The sequence below is a fragment of the Tauraco erythrolophus genome, chromosome 2 (assembly GCF_009769465.1).
Source record: "Tauraco erythrolophus isolate bTauEry1 chromosome 2, bTauEry1.pri, whole genome shotgun sequence".
Taxonomy (NCBI): Eukaryota; Metazoa; Chordata; class Aves; order Musophagiformes; family Musophagidae; genus Tauraco; species Tauraco erythrolophus.
In genome coordinates, this window is record NC_141466.1 from 6161912 (window position 1) to 6178892 (window position 16981).

The 16981-nt window shown below is 43.5% G+C and overlaps 1 protein-coding gene across 1 annotated transcript in view; it reads left to right on the top strand.

Moving 5' to 3' along the window:
• Window positions 1-16981, top strand: part of MAP7 (microtubule associated protein 7) — a 125161-nt gene that overhangs the window by 7428 nt on the left and 100752 nt on the right. Inside the window, exon 2 of the mRNA XM_086631958.1 lies at window positions 7896-7973. Within this exon, the coding sequence (XP_086488084.1) occupies window positions 7896-7973 (78 nt within the window). The remainder of the gene's footprint in view (window positions 1-7895; window positions 7974-16981) is intronic.

The following is a 16981-nucleotide window of genomic DNA, read 5'->3' on the forward strand; positions in this document are numbered from 1 at the left end:
GAAATGACCGCGCTAGCCACCACCTTGATGGCCTCAGATAATAAGAAACTGAAGTGTTATAAGTGCGGGAGAATAGGTCATCTTGCAAAAAACTGCAAATCCAATGGCCGGCCGAGGAGCAGCAGAAAGAGAAAGTATGCACAGATGTCTTATACTCCAGGCAAGCCCTTTGCGGGAACACTGCAACAACCGCAAACTAATCCGGAAAAGACCCCTGAAGGAATGTTGCAGCAGCCGCAGATTAAGCAGCCAGAACAACCAGGGTGGATGTATCCAACCTCATCAGAACAGTGGATATATCCACCACCGACGTGGTATGACAGGAAAACATAAGAACGACTCCCCCACGGTTTTGTTCCAAGGCATCTGACAAATGGCGATGAAAAATGGAACTGGAACATTAGAAAGTCCTAAATGCTATTAGGTATTTTTTCAAAAAAAAAAAGAAAGGGGGAATTGTCGGGGGAGCTCCTGGCTACTACAATAGAAAGCACCTGTGCCTTGTTAGGACAGGTGCTGTGAGTCACGTTGGTCAGCCGGAAACCACGTGACTCATGAATGAATAAAGGTGGGGCACTCCCAAGAGGGAGTGGAGCAGTTCCCTCCTGGAGACTGGAGTGATAGGAGCCCCTGGAGAGCAGCATCTTGAAGCTCTCTGTTGGAAGCCTTTAGTTGTGACAAGGACCTTTGGAGTGAGTGTGACAAAGCCTTCTGATATACGAGGAAGATCACAACAACCTTCTGGGTTGTGATCCCCGAAGATTGAGACACCAGTAGTCCGCAACAATCTATCTGGACTTCTGCATGGCCTTTGACATGGTCTCCCACAACATCCTTCTCTCTAAATTGGAGCAAGATGGATTTGATGGGTGGACTCTTTGGTGAATGAGGAATTGATTGGATGGTTGCATCCAGAGGGTAGTGATGAGTGGTGTCCCTCAGAGGTCTGTGTTGAGACCAGTACTATTTAATAACTTCATCAATGACATAGTGGGATCGAGTGCACTCTCAGCAAGTTTGCAGACAACACCAAGCTGTGTGGTGCAGTTGACAGGCCTGAGGGATGGGATGCCATCCAGAGGGACTTTGAGAAGCTTAAGAAATGGGCCCATGTGAACCTCATGAGGTTCAACAAGGCCTAGTGCAAGGTCTTGCACATGGGTTGGGGCAACCTCTGGTATCAATACAGGCTGGGGGATGAAGGGATTGAGAGCAGCTCTGAGGAAAAGGACTTGAGGATACTGGTGGATGAAAAGCTACAAATGAGCTGGCAATGTGCAGTCACAGCCCAAGACCAACTGTATCCTGGGCTGCATCAAAAGAAGCGTGGCCAGCAGGTCGAGGGAGGCGATTCTACCCCTCTAATCTGCTTTTGTGAGACCCCACCTGAAGTACTGCGTTCAGCTCTGGGTCTCCTAACATAAGAAGGATGTGGACCTGTTGGAGTGAGTCCAGAGGAGGGCCACGAAGATGATCCGAGGCCTGGAGAACTCCTCCTGTGAAAACAGGCTGAGAGAGTTGGAGTTCTTCAGCCTGGAGAAGAGAAGGCTCTGGGGAGACCTTCTAGCAGCCTTCCAGTACTTAAAAGGGGCCTACAAGAAAGATGGGGACAAACTTTTTTGCAGGGCCTGTTGTGATAGGACAAGCGTCAATGGTTTTAAACTAAAAGAAAGAAGATTTAGACTAGATATAAGGAAGAATTTTTTTACCATGAGGGTGGTGAAACACAAACAGGTTGCCCAGAGAGGTGGTAGATGCCCTGTCCCTGGAAACATTCAAGATGAGGTTGGATGGAGCTCTGAACAACCTGATCTAGTTGAAGGTGTCCCTGCTTATTGCAGGGGTGTTGGACTAGATGACCTTTAAAAATCCCTTTCAACCCAAACTATTCTGTGATCCTGTGTGTGAACGTTGGCCTCAGCTGTTTTTTGAATTCAGGCACAAGCAATTCAATTCACCTTACTATTTCCCTCCTCTGCCTTGTTCATTTTGTGCACCTTGGATGTAGTCTTAATAACTCTTATTCAATGTTATAAAATTGAGTGATGCCTCCTGTCCTTCCTCTTGGGAGGGGAGGAGTACATTCTGAGACTATTGATAATGTTGTGTTTCTAAAATTATCATTTAAAGAGCGTAGGAAAGTAATGCTTATATTTCTGGATTATAAATTTGAATAGTTAATAACTGAAATAGCTACCTTATGAGATTTATGGCAAATGAATGAAAAGAAGTCTCGACTAACCTAACAATGGAATCCTTCACCTGCCTGCTTATTTAAAACTGATGAAGGGAGTGTACCTCTAATTTGCTGAGTGAGTGTTGCTGCAAATACAAAGCTAGACATAAATCCTTTAGGTCTCTGAACAGTAACACTGATTCTTTGTCATCTTGAAAACAAGAAAAGGGCTTTTTCCAGTCCTTTGGTGCATGGCAGCGATGTCTGTGATTACCAGCAGATTTTGCCGCTGTTACCTGGATGTTAATGTTTTTGTGCAGTGCTCATTTCAGATCTGAGCTTTGCTCATCCGGGGAGATGAGGGACGTTTCTTCTAACATGACTGTTTCTGTGCTTAGTCTCAGTGTTGTGCACGTATTGGGGAAATATATGTTCCTTGTTAAACTCAGATTGGGTAACTTTTAATTCAGTTGTTATTTCCCTAGACATAAGTTTAAGATACCTGAAAGAAAAAGGAATTTGCCTTCTTCAAGGGCATTAAGCTGATAGTCCTGGCAGCTGAAACTGTATACCTACAAAACAGGTACTGCATGGGGTGTGGAAGTGTAATCTTATCCCACGCTGTGGAGTCTGTGCCTCAGGCTGGATCTGGAATGACAGCTTGGTCTCTGGCTTCCACCACACTTTAAACAAGCAAAACTGCCTGGGATGGTGGTTCTCCTGATGGGGCCTCTTAACACTAGTCAGTAGGCTGACCTCCAGTTTGGTTTGGGCCAAACAGTGAGCAGCTGTTAAAGGCTGGGGAACTGGCCCACCAAAATCAAGTATTAGAGGTTTTCGTGATGGTTGGTAGCCTTATCTTGTCCATCTGCGTCAGGGGAAAGAGTGGGTGGAAGGAAGGAAAGGTACCAGTTCTTATTACAATTCTGGTTGTGTAAAGGGGCAGGGCTGAGAACCTGGACAACATGGTTTGTCATGCTGTACCTTCCAGTGAGTTCTGCTAATGTTTCTCTGCACTTTCTCTTTCTTTCTGCTAGCTGAAGCCAGAAGAAGAGCAATCCAGAAGTGTCTGTGGTTTTCCTGAATAATATTTTAAAACAACTCCAAAAGTATCTGGGAGGTACATTCTTAAAAAAGCCCCCCTATATTCATTACCTAATTTGCAGCTGTTGGGGGTGCAGAAGGAAGTTGTGTTTTTTTCAGGAAGCTACTACAAAGCTGTCTCCTTTGTAGGATTTCACTGTCCGTAGCTGTAGGTGTTGGGTAGCATGAAACAATGTATTTGTAAGAGACAAAGAGATCCTAACATGGAGTAATTTATTTGTAGTAAAGCGAAGAGAACATGCTGGAAGTCTCAGGGATAGCAGGGCATATGTCTGCAGAGCAGTGGAACAAATCTGATTTGTTCAGTCCCTCTGGCTTTCCGAGTGAAAGTCCCAGGTCTGAGGACTTGGCTTGTGTTGTAATACAGTCTGTTCATCAAAGTGTGTGCTGGGATTACTGAGAGTTTTATCTCTGCTGAGTAAGAGTCATCTTACACTTCTAGCTCAACTCTGCGAGAAGAGGCTTCCACCGCTGCTTCTGGAGGATTCTGTTCATATGTTTTGTCAGCTGTGTTTGTGGGGAGAAACAGCCTGTGATCTGTAAATGTGATCAGGGAGCATACTTGACATTGAGTATGTGGATGGCAAAAGTGCAAAAAAACCCAACGTTGATAGTGTTTAAGATATTTGTTAAGAGGAATTCAGGTTAACTTGGCATGTGAGCAGGAAGCAGCCCAGAAAGCCAACCGTATCCTGGGCTGCATCCAAAGCAGCGTGGCCAGCAGGTTGAGGGAGGTGACCTCTGCTCTGCTCTCGTGAGACCACACCTGGAATACTGCGTTCAGCTCTGGAGTCCCCAACACAAGAAGGACATGGAGCTGCTGGAGCAGGTCCAGAGGAGGCCACGAAGATGATCCGAGGGCTGGAGCACCTCTGCTATGGAGACAGGCTGAGAGAGTTGGGGCTGTTCAGCCTGGAGAAGAGAAGGTTCCGGGGTGATTTTATTGCAGCCTTCCAGTACCTAAAGGGGGCTACAGGAAAGCTGGAGAGGGACTTTTTACAAAGGAGTGTAGTGACAGGACAAGGGGCAATGGCTTTAAACTGAAAGAGGGCAGATTTAGATTAGATATAAGGAAGAAATTTTTCCCTCAGAGGGTGGTGAGGCAGTGGAACACGTTGCCCAGAGAAGTTGTGGCTGCCCCATCCCTGGAAGTGTTCCAGGCCAGGTTGGATGAAGCTTTGGGCAACCTGATGTAGCGGAGGGTTTCCCTGCCCATGGCAGGGGGTTTGGAACTAGATGATCTTTGAGGTCCCTTCCAACCCGAACTGTTCTATGATTCTATGAACTGAGGATAAACCTAATTTGGGAAAAGACTGAATTTTGCAAAGTAACTTTTGTGAGTAAGCAGGGTTATTTCAACCAAGATATAAATGATAACATAGTATTATTCATCAGAGCTGTCCATGCGAGAGCAGGGTGCGGTATTTGGTTACTGAACTTGCAGGACAGACTGCTTGTTGAAGTTGTAAAAAGTCTGGAGTCCAATTTAATTTAGACAACTCTTAAGAAAGCTTTATATAATAAGGAGTACCACTCATGAAAGACTGGTAGCAAGCAGCGGAGTTTCTTCCTTATTCACTGTTACCACTGCAAAAGTAGTGGCTTTAAAAACCTTGAATTGGGAATATGATTCCAACTGTGGAGAAAAATACATGTAAAAGCAGTGTAGGCTTATAGTAATTTCTTATGGGAGAGAGAGAAACCTGGAAAGTGCTATATCTGTCCGAGAGTCTTGAAATTGTCTGGGAGCTTGTTGAATTTCTTTTTCCTGAAAATATGCAAATAACACTATTTTTAGGGGTTTATACGGTAACATGCCATTGAAATAAGATGACAGCAAGAAGTGGTGAACCTCTGTGCCCTCGCTGTACTGTGTTACACATGCCTGGGTAGTACTGGTTTTATTTCACAGTGGAAAAATGAGTCAATAGCTAAAGAGGTGTTTTAAAAAGAAATATCTTGTAGCTAGATCCCCTGATGTTTTTGTGATGTTGTCAAGATTCTTGGCACTCTTGCTGCTTTTTGTGAGCTTGCTCAGAATCTGCTGTGTCCATTCACTCCTTCAAAGTTGCCTTTGTATCCAGGTACACAGAAGTCTGGCTTTATTTTTAATAGAAAACCTTTTGCTTGCGATATCGAACTCCAGAGACATTCATCAGCACTGGCCTGGAGTGTTGCTTCTGGCCATGAGCAAGTGATGGTGGGACTCTACTCACCAGTGGGATCAGCTGAATCAGTGGGAGTACCTAATTTTCCTTCCTACACAAACTCACACATGTACATTCTTTGCTTGCTCAGCTACTCACAGAATACTTTTTGTGTGTGTGTGTTGTGGGTTTTTTTCCCTGCTTCTTTAAATTCAATCAGTACTTTACAATCGGAGAACTTGTTTTTCTGGTATTTCAGAATTAAGAGTTCTAATTGAAAGCATCTCAGAAGAGTTTTGTATTATTACCAGAAGTCTTTTCAGAAGTGATTTGTGTTTTTTAAGCCACGTTAAGGATTTATTTAACCCGGTCTACCCAACCTCAGGCCACAACAGTAATGTGCCAGGAGAAGAAATGCCACAATGATTGATACGATTTGCTCTGTTTCAGTGAACTACTTTCACTCACTGAAGGTGCATCTCACAGTGCACTGGTTTTTGCAGCCGAGCACTACTTGAAAGTCATACATATGAGTTTCACCCACGTTGAATTGAAGCATGGTATGAGTAGATGCTGATGTGTGGGTCAGATCTGTATAATGAAGGTGAGGGAGGCTATGGGCAATGTTTAATAAGCAACTAGAAATGCGGATAAAACATCAGAAATGAAATGAGTGAGTATGCTAAAACTTGGGCTTTCACATCTTGTTGATTGAGGCAAAATGTTTTTCTCTTTCAGAGGAGTGGAATCACATTTGCCCAATTTGTCATAAAAATCCCATCTCATTGATTTATGGGTTTGATTATGACAGCCATTGAATATCCAAATTGTCCCAAACCTCATCTTAGTGATCTGCATGTATACATGTAGTGTAGCTGCTTAGTCAAGCTCGAGGTGGGAATGACTAGGGGTAGCATGCAGATTGTTTAAATTTTCTTTTTATACTGGCAGTTTCAGAGGAGAAGCACTTGAACGTTAGCTTGGCTTTCTCCTTTAAATGATTAACTTGCTGATAAAGGTTAGAATAAACAAAGTTCCAGTTGGCAGGTCACTGCAGCTTAACCTGGATGCTGGTTTCTCCAGTATGAGAGAGTTGGGGCTGTTCAGCCTGGAGAAGAGAAGGCTCCAGGGTGATCTTATTGCAGCCTTCCAGTACTTAAAGAGGGCTACAGGAAAGCTGGAGAGGGACTTTTTCCAAGGGCCTGTAGTGATAGGACAAGAGGAAATGGATTTAAACTGAAAGAGGGGAGATTTAGATTCGATATAAGGAAGAAATTTTTCCCTCAGAGGGTGGTGAGGCACTGGAACAGGTTGCCCAGAGAAGTTGTGGCTGTCCCATCCCTGGAAGTGTTCCAGGCCAGGTTGGATGGGGCTTTGAGCAACCTGGTGTAGTGGAGAGTGTCCCTGCCCATGGCAGGGGGTTTGGAACTAGATGATCTTTGAGGTCCCTTCCAACCCTAACCATTCTATGATTCTATGTAGAATTTGTGTCCCTGTACTAGAGGGAGAGACAAAGGGATTTGGAGCAGGCTGTGCTGGTGGAAAGCTGGACTGCTGTGCCAGTACTGACAGACCTGTAGCAGCCTGGTGTGTGTGTTTGTGCTGGGGAGCTGTGGAGTGGGTTTGAACTGGAATATCTGTAGCTTCACTGGGATGACAGTACAAGATTCTCTCTGTCTGATTGTTTGCCAGATTAAAAGTCCATTGAAGCTTTTGTTCCTTTTTATTAATGCCAGGCAAATAGATTATCTTCTAGTTGTTTCTGGTCGGAGGAAGCCTAGCTTAGCTCTGTAGAGGCAGCACAGTTTTTCTCAAGGAATAGCTGTGCTTCTCTAGATATAAGTTCATGTCGAATTTGTAGAGTTTATCTGTGCAGATGTCAACAAGAGGAAACTGAGTTTGGAATCAAGAGTTTGAGCACAGGTGAGACTGCTGGGAAGCAAAATGTGGAAAGTAGCAGAGATTGCAAATCACAGAAATCTGTCAGTTGATGTCCTTTACTTAGGAATAAGAATTTATTTAGCTGAAGCACTCTTCCTTTTCTGGAACTAGTGTCTATACAGCTGGATTCAGGGAAAGCAGGAGTTTCCTGCTAGAAGTCATAGTTGTAGATTTACAATTGGTCCTTAATGTCAGTAAGTGGTCTTCAGTAGTGTGTGTTGGAGGCCAGATTTACAGTCAGCTTGGAAGAGGAGGCGGAGAGTCAGCTTGCTTAGGAGTTGATAGTTACTCAAAAACCTCAACAACCCAGGAGAAGAACTCAACATACTGGAAGTCTCAGAAGGGGCTCGATGTACTTACAGTCTGAATTTGTAGTTTGGTTGCTGGCCACCTGCTCTTCAGTCTTTATTTCTCTTGTTTAATACCGCTACAGTCTGAACCTCCAGTCATGCCCACTAATTGGCCTAATCCTTCACATGGAGGTTGATTTTTTTTTTTTATTATTATTATTATGTTTTTTTTCACAGTCAACTTTCTTCTGGGTCTTCCTCTTACATCTGAAGCAGACGCAGGAGCAACTGTCCTTCCACAGTCTGGCATGCCAGGTACAGCTGCTCACAGATCTCTTCTGTGATCTGCTGCTGATTTTTTGTTTAGCATTGGAGGGTTGTAGAACGAGATTAGTGCCACTACACATCCCTGCAGCCAGGAAATAATCCAGCTGGTGGGGTTTTGTCTTCAGAAGAGCCCTGCTGCAGCCTAGTGCCGTAGCCACCTCCTGGTGCCATAGCCACCTCCTGTCGCATGGTGTGCTGTGCTAGAAGTGTGCTCTCGGTTCCTTATTGGAACAGGGATGCCCCTTGAAGGATCTGAGGTTAGTGAATGACACAGAAGACATTAAGAAGAACTTTTATTGTCTATATGCTAGGAGACAAATGAAGAAAAGGAGTGAGGAAGTAACATACACTTTATAAAATAACATTTCTGCAGGATGCCTGAATTCTAATTTAATTAATGAGAATATGATCATAGTGCTGATGTTTTGGGCAGACACAACCTGACTATTTGAAAGCCTGGTGAAAGGCCCTGAACCTAAAATCTTGTAACATCCTAAAATATACTGTTAAGTGTGCTGAAGAGGCTTGGTTTTTCCGTTCTTGAGTTCCAGATCTTTTTTAGCTTCATTTTAAACTCCAGCATAGGCAAGGTTTATTATAGAAATGCTGACAGAACTTGATTCACACTGTTGTATCTCAGTGTACAAAGCTATCTTGTTTCTCAATTCTGCTTCAGAGAGCTTTTCAGAAAGCTATTTTGGAAATGCAGGTTTATCCAGTTACCCACCCTTGCCATGAGAAATCATCCTTTTGTGCAGCCAATTCTAGCTTTGTTTTTTTTTCCTTTTTCAAAGTCAGTTTCCTCATTGCCTGCATGCTGGCTACTGCACTGATGAAAATTACAATAGTTAATTTTGGCTTGTGTGCTAAGACACTGTGAATGAGATGAAATCTGTCTGAGCTGTTTTTGAAGCGACAGAGATGTGATGTCAGTGAAGTTTGCGCTTGTTTATAAACAGTTCAGAGTTGCAGCAGTGGCAGCGTGGTGGAACACAAACTGCTGAACCTTCTTCTCTGTTCTTACTTCTTATTCAGAGTGGCTATTTCATTGAGGAATGTGCATCCCATCTTGGACATGCAGACCATACAAACTCTAGACAAGGCTACTTTCACGTTTTGCATGCTTTCTCTTTCCCTAGAAAAAAAACCAAAACATGTTTACCTCACTCTTATTCCCTGCAGCAAAGCAAGAAAAAGTAATTTGTGTGCAAAAAAACAACTACAAAACAAACAAACAAAAACCAACCTTCTTGAGCCATCTAGCTATGTTAAACTGCTGTGTTTAATTGCAGTCTGAACTGCAAAAAAAGAGGGTAAAGGGGTAAAGAAAAAGCAGATGGCAGTCGCCATCTGTAAGCCAGAAAAGGACAGCAACAACCAGCTGCTGAGCGAGGTACTGGCAACAAAACCAGGCTGCAGACCAAGCAGCTTGTGCTTGTCGTTGTGCCTGGGTTATCAGTGTTTTGGTACCTTCTTACACTTCCAATCTGTTTTTTCTTTTTTTTTCTGAAATATTCCATAATGTACTTATTTAGTTTTGTGCCAGGATTTTTCTTCACCAGGTTATTCTCAAGTTTTAAGAAACACAACTGTCAACTAGTTTGTGTTCAGGGAGATTTTGGGAGCCTCGCTGTCCCTGTGAGTTCCCTGAGTTGCTGCTGTAAACCACATCTCAGATGCTCAGTGCCACTGAAGGTTGTATGGAGAGTGGCTTGGCTTTTCACTGCAGTATGACATAAATCTTTCTAGTCAGTACTGGATGCGGAGCATAGGGAAGCAGTACAGTGAAGACTGTGATGCTGACACTCTGGTGATGCTTATGCATGTCTCCTTTTTCTGTTAGACTTTTGTTTAATCACCATCCTTACAGATTTCACTTGTTTGTGGCATCTGTGAGATGAGCAGCATTCCAAGGCTGAAATATTTAAGGTGGCAGTATGATGATTTGATCTTCCTCTCCTGAAAAATGAAGACAGCACCTCCGTGATTACACTGCGTTGGAGTTCTGAAGAGGCTCCTGACGCCAAGGTGAAATTTCAGAGGTGATTTATCCTCGTCTCAGCTCTGCAAACAGGCCTTGCTATTGCCTGGCAGTAGACAAGAGTTCAGTGTGTATTACTGCTAATAGCAGTTCCCTTTAACACTCAGTGAAGATTTAGCTGAAATTTTGAGAAAGTGCTGTTCTCTGGTCTTCCTCTTTACACTCCAGGCTTTGATTATGGAGTTTTGTTAAACTTGTCCTAGAATTTCTTTTCAAAAAGATCTAGATAATTGCCAGTAGCAAGCTCTTATCACTAATGTAGTCCCAGATGGTAAGGCTGTAGCCTTCTGCTATAAATCAAGGCAAGAAGGTTCTGCTGATGAAATGTGGAAGTCTGCAGGCCAGTTTTTAGTGAAGTTCTCAGGTAGAAGTACTTTAAGATGACTTTGACCTCTTTTGTTTGTGGTGGTTTTGTTGTTTTGTGGTTTGTTTTTTGTTTTGTTTTTTTTTTTTAAGTGAGGGGAACAACAATATAGCCTCATAAACTTGACCTGGTAAGTTACCAAAAGCTTTATGAGGTGGGTCTGTGTTAGTGAGAGAGGTTACCCTCGTGTTTGTTACGGTTCACTCTTGTTCTTGTGTCTCTGAGGAGCCTGGTCTGACACTTTGCGACCAGTGAGTCACATAAGGAGGCACCTGCTCTTCAAAGTGTGTAAGCAAACATAGCTTTAGAAAAAAAACAAGCTAGGGAGCAACCTAATGAGAAGGTTTCCTTTTGTATTTGTGATGTTGGTGACATCTGTTTTACCAGTCCTTAAAGAGAGCCAAGATTTTGTTTTATAATGATGCTGTAGAGCAGTTGAAGTGGGTTGATAGAATTACTGCATACCTGGGCTGCATCAAAAGCAGCGTGGCCGGCAGGTCGAGGAAGGTGATTCTGCCCCTCTGCTCTGCTCTCGTGAGACCCCACCTGGAATACTGTGTTCAGCTCTGGAGTCCCCAGCACAAGAAGGACATGGGGCTGCTGGAGCAGGTCCAGAGGAGGCCATGAAGATGATCAGAGGGCTGGAGCACCTCTGCTATGAAGACAGGCTGAGAGAGTTGGGGCTGTTCAGCCTGGAGAAGAGAAGGCTCCGGGGTGATCTTATTGCAGCCTTCCAGTACCTAAAGGGGGCCTACAGGAAAGCTGGAGAGGGACTTTTTACAAAGTGATAGTGATAGGGCAAGGGGCAATGGCTTTAAACTGAAAGAGGGCAGATTTAGATTGGATGTAAGGAAGAAATTTTTCACTCAGAGGGTGGTGAGGCACCGGACCAGGTTGCCCAGAGAAGTTGTGGCTGCCCCACCCCTGGAAGTGTTCAAGGCCAGGTTGGATGAGGCTTTGGGCAACCTGGTGTAGTGGAGGGTGTCCCTGCCCATGGCAGGGGGTTTGGAACTAGATGATCTTTGAGGTCCCTTCCAACCCTAACCATTCTTTGATTCTATGTTCTGTGGAGTTAGCAGGATCCAACAGCTGTAATTAAAAGTAAAATTTTGAGGTTTTCTCCCTGGTTATAAACCTTTTGTAATGTGTGTCTGTGTTCATTTACTTATTTTTTTGAAAGTCTTTGTTCTTCCCTATTCTCAACTGGTTCTCTGCCACAGAATATCCAACCTGACCTGCCCACTTCAGTGGACTAAAGTAGTGTGAAAGCACACTGAGATGGGAGTCTGGGAGTGAGGGAGAGTCATGAAAGTCAAGAGAAGACATAACAATATGAATAAAGAGGCATGTTCTTCACTTGAGGAAGCCTTGTTTTTTAGTTTTAAAGCAACTGTCTTGTGAGACCGGTTATTGGGAAAGCAGTTATTGATTAACAGTCCTTCTGAGACCTGTGTTGTGAAACTGCCTTTTCACATGTGTATTCTGGTGACTTGGAGAATAACGGGTGATAAATATCATGTCTAGTAACACTTACAGGAACAGTCTCTCTTTCCCTTTCTGGGGAGGGGAAAAAACTTGGTTTTGCAGGACGTCCTAACAATAGCGATTACGATGAGAGCTTTCCAATTGACTTAAATATTTCAGACTGTGTAGGGATTATTGAACGTTACTCTGGAAAAACAGACAGCCGGTGAGGCTCTAACTACTTGTGACTGAGCAACAGTGTGCCTACTTCCCGTGCTCTGCACAGTGTTTTCTCCCTTTCTTTTGTCTCAAATTATTTGCTTGAATGTTCTTTAAATTAAACAGCATTAATTCTACATTCCAAAAGGATTTCATATGTATTGTAACACACATATATAGGTATGTGTGTATATATATATCACAAAATTCTTTTTTACAAAATTAGCACAAAATGTTTTGCCTGTAAACCTTTTGAGAAGACTTTGCTACTTGCAGGGATTAAAAGATGTTGTGAAATCACCGTCTGCATATGCTTAAACTTTCGCTCTCTGTTGTGCTCTTGGACCTTTAAATTGGCAAATCCAATGAGATCTGGCTTTCCTGTTACATAGCACGCTGCTGTGCAATTCCAAATGCTGAAGCCCCCTTCCAAATATCTTTATTTTCTGCTGCTGTAAAGTAGCGCAGTGCTGGATTAGTCTTATGCTGTGCTTTTTGAAGGGGGACAAATAAATCGAGGAAAACAAGAAGGGGTATGTTGGTGTCCTACATGATTTCAAGATGAATTGGGACCTGCTGCTGAAAGAGAAGTTAATTTGTGTTGGATACAACTCGCTGCTGAGTAAGCGGAGCATTGAGGCTTACGTTAATCGGCAGCGTTCTGCTCTTCCCTCTGTGCTGTTCTCCATGGGACCTGGTTGGGAAGGGCTGGCATGAGCTACAGCTGGGCCAAAGCTGCTCAGGCACTGGTGCTTGCAGAGTAGGGCTGTTTTAAAGGGCCACTTGTGTAGCACGTTGGTTGCGATCCACTGAGCTCTGCTTTTTGCATGCCAGTAGAGCCCAAAGCTGCGTGTGCTGAGGTGGTGGTGGCCAGGCAGATGGCAATGGGGATTGCCTGCCAGGGGGTTTGCTGAGCACGTCTGCTGCCACTGCGCTGCATTGCCTGTTCATGGGCTTGATGAGATGGAGACACGTCAGTTGTTACAGTCTTTCAAACAGTTTGGATTTCTTTTGGTGAATGTTGGAGATACAGTGCTGCCCAGTCAGCCTAGGAAATCACAAATAACAGATCACAAATTTAAAATTTTATTTCCTTTTTCTGTCCCGCCCAGTTAAGGCATTATAACATATTATAGTGTGGTTTGTGATTTTGGTGAAGGATAGAGGCTAAACTTTTTTCATCAGTGGTGATTGTATAAATGTTCCCACTGTCTGTGGGTGTCTTTTGGGGGATGTCTTAATGTCAGCTGATCCCCAAAGCTTTCTGCAAGCAAGGATTGCTCCTGCACCAGTGTTTCTAGTCCCAGCCTCTGTAGTGAAGTAGCAAGCAGTGCTTAGGGTGAAAGCTGACTTTTTCAACTTGAAGAGAAGCCTTTCTCTCTGCATCTGCCCTTATGCAAGCAGGGTACTACTCTTCACCCACATGCTATAATAAAGATGTATTGCAAGGAATCATTGACAAATATTCCAGTACTTGAAATCTGATTATTTGAGAAATAAAATAGGCAAGTATTGCTAAAGCATTCCCTCACCTCCAGGTAAACAAAGTAGGAACACTTATCTATGGGGAAGATAGGGGTCTTTTTTTTCTTTTTGTTTTTTTAAAGGGCCATTGTTTCTAAACATACAGATGTAGGCAGATTACTAATGCCAGCTGGAGTGTGGGAAGAGATTACATTATAGATTGCATCACAAGCTTTGGCAGAATGAAACACAAAGCTTGCAGACAGTGATTCTAGACCCTGTTCTTTCTCTGTTAAGTACTTTCCTTCGAAGAGAGTGGGAAAAACGCTGCTAGACTGTTGCCTGCAGTAGTTAACTCTTCAAATTGATGAACAGCTGCTGTCACAGCTGGAAAGATGTCCATAATATCAGCTGGAGCCCCCCTATTAAAGGATCTTAAGTTACTTCAGTTTTTGAGCACTGAAAAGCTAGACTTCATGTGCCCTCCATTCGCATAGTCCTTAAAACCTCTTCCAAAGGTCTTTTAATAAAGCCCTCTCTGAATAGGAGTTGAAACTGAGAATTAAAAAGGTATATGAGGAAAAAAACAAGGCTTAATTACCTTGAAGTATTTAAAATAATAATTCATGGAGCTGCTGGAGTGGGTCCAGAGGAGGGCCACGAAGATGATTCGAGGGCTGGAGCAGCTCTCCCATGAAGACAGGCTGAGAGAGTTGGGGCTGTTCAGCCTGGAGAAGAGAAGGGTCCAGGGTGATCTTATAGCAGCCTTCCAGTACTTAAAGGGGGCCTACAGGAAAGCTGGAGAGGAACTTTTTACAAGGGCGTGTAGTGATAGGACAAGGGGCAATGGCTTTAAACTGAAAGAGGGCAGGTTTAGATTAGATATAAGGAAGACATTTTTCCCTCTGAGGGTGGTGAAGCACTGGAACAGGTTGCCCAGAGAAATTGTAGATGCCCCATCCCTGGAAGTGTTCAAGGCCAGGCTGGATGAGGCTTTGAGCAATCTAGTGTAGTGGAGGGTGTCCCTGCCCATGGCAGGGGGTTTGGAACTAGATGATCTTTGAGGTCCCTTCCAACCCAAACCATTCTATGATTCTATGAAAATATTGCATGGGATAGTTGCAACTGAATGGTTTGCCCTTTTCAGAGCTGCAAATGTTTTGCACAACTGTAATCCTGACCTATGGAGTTGTAACTCATGAGTAGTGCAGAGCTAAGCCTGCCATAAGAATAGGTGCTGTGTTTGGGGGATGTTAAAGCCTGTTGGGCAAGAAGATGCAAGATAAGACTTGTGCAAAACCATTAGAGGCTGGGCCAACTTTGTCCCTGTCCTAATTCTTCTGAAGCAACGTAAATTGAGAAAGTAGAGCACCTAACCTCCTGTTTTCAGGCTTAGAGCACTTATCTTTTTCTCTTGGTGATGGACTGAAAGCACTTATTGTCCTGTTCTGGATCTCTCTGGCTTTATTGAACTGAACTGCATTTAGCAAGAAAACAATTAGTGGTCTAATTCTTGCCTGAAAGAACGAACCATGCACTATCCATTTCAAGGAATGAGACAGCTTCCAAGGATAGGTATAACTGTAGTACCTGAAGCTGCCTTGAAGAAATTAGTGCAAGTTTCTCATCAACCTTTGAATCCCAGTTCTGTTTATCTTCTGGATTAGTGACGGGTCTGTACATCGAGTCACATTCAGTCATATCTCAAAATAGTAGAACTATAAAAACTTTTACAGTTTTGCACTGGAGTAATTACTTTAAAATATCTTTTCTTGGAAAGTGGGGGATTGTTCCGTTATTAGGTGACTTGCAGAAAGGCAGTTTGGAGCAGGGCACTTGCAGAATGGTCTGTCCAGCAGGGCTGAGCCATGCTGGCAGGACTGCAGGCAGGGCTGCTCCTGCACAGCCTGGTGTCGCTTGTACGGAAAAACAAAGGGCTTCAGTCCTGAAGCACCAGCCTGCTCCTCATCGGAGAACAAGGCTCCATAGGACTTAATGGGAAACTAGGTTAAGAGTGTCTGGCACAGGGAAGAAAGGCATTATGAAGAAGAAGAGTTATTTCTACTTTAATTGTAATTTTTATTCCTGAAATCTTGCCTTTTCACGCTTCATGTTTCTTTGTTGAAATGGTTATTTACCTGGGCTTCCCAGAAGATTGCACTGCCTGTTTACTTGGAGTAGTGTCTGTTTGTGTGCCACTAGCTTTTCTGACCTTTCTTGTGCTTCAGAGTTTCCCAGAGATCAAAGCTGCATTTACGAGAACTGGAGAGACACCATGCTGGACTAGGTCCAGATTCCTTGGGTTTGCTCTTATGCTGTTGGCAGTAAATGCCTAGATTGTTTCGCAGCCATGCTATCAATCTGCTGCACAGCTCAGGCTGTGGGGACCTGGCACTGGGTTCGACTCTGCTGCATTTATTTTATTGCAAACAGTGCATCCTGAGTCAGAGAGAGAGAAGTGTTGGATGGATAGTGAATGTGTAAAGACAGCACTTTGAAATACAAAATTTGGAAGTGACTGTACTGATGCAGTTAGCCTGTGCCTTAGAGATGGTATCACAAAAAAGTGAAGTAGTACACTCAGTTCTTTCGTGTGTAGTCTCTGAAGTCTGAATTATTTAATAGTGAACTGATCCCAAAAAGTTAGAGGCTAGCTTGGGAGGCTTTTTTTGGGGTTGTGTTTTTTTTCTTTTCTTTTTTTTTTTTTTTTTTTTTCTTTTTGTGGCAAGTACTTTTAGCTTGAGCAAGTGAGGCTGCTGCTTTAAGACTAGGCTTTGGCTGCAGCTCACTAACTGCCTGAAACAACACTATGGGGAGTAATGAGCTGCCTGCTCTTGCTCCTGAATCAAATCCCAAACTGCCTGTGGTTGTTGAGGCTCTGTTCACTCTTCCAGTAATTGCTGTGTTTGATAGCATGGCTCTGTTTCCTAAATCTTCACCAAGTTCCTCAGTTCAGAGCTGTTTCCTCAAAGAGTTGCCAAACATACAGCTTGGCTAAATGCAGAAGAGAGTGTTCTTTCCACAGCATTTTGTTTGCTAGGAGAAAGAGGATTAGCTTGGAGGAAACGTGCGCCAGCATGCAAGGTGCAATTCCTGACAGTTCTGGTGGAAAAGATGTGTAGATGTTTAGTCACATCTAGAGACGGATGTGCTTGTAGCAAAAGTGAATGGATAGTGTTTCAAAAGGGTGTCTGTATGCCACGGGTACTGTATGGGAGCTACATGTATAACATCTCGTGACACTACACCAAAACGTTATTTTGGAAAATGATCTACCCTCTGAACTGTTAGCTGAAGTTCTTGTGTCTTTCCAGTAATAATATCCTAGTGAAACCAGCTTTAACTGCTGTAGCCTGCATTTGTAGGAGCTCCAAAATGATGGTAATAAATATAAATATTATTCGTTTCTTATCACTACTGAACTGCAAATTATGGCACTTCAAG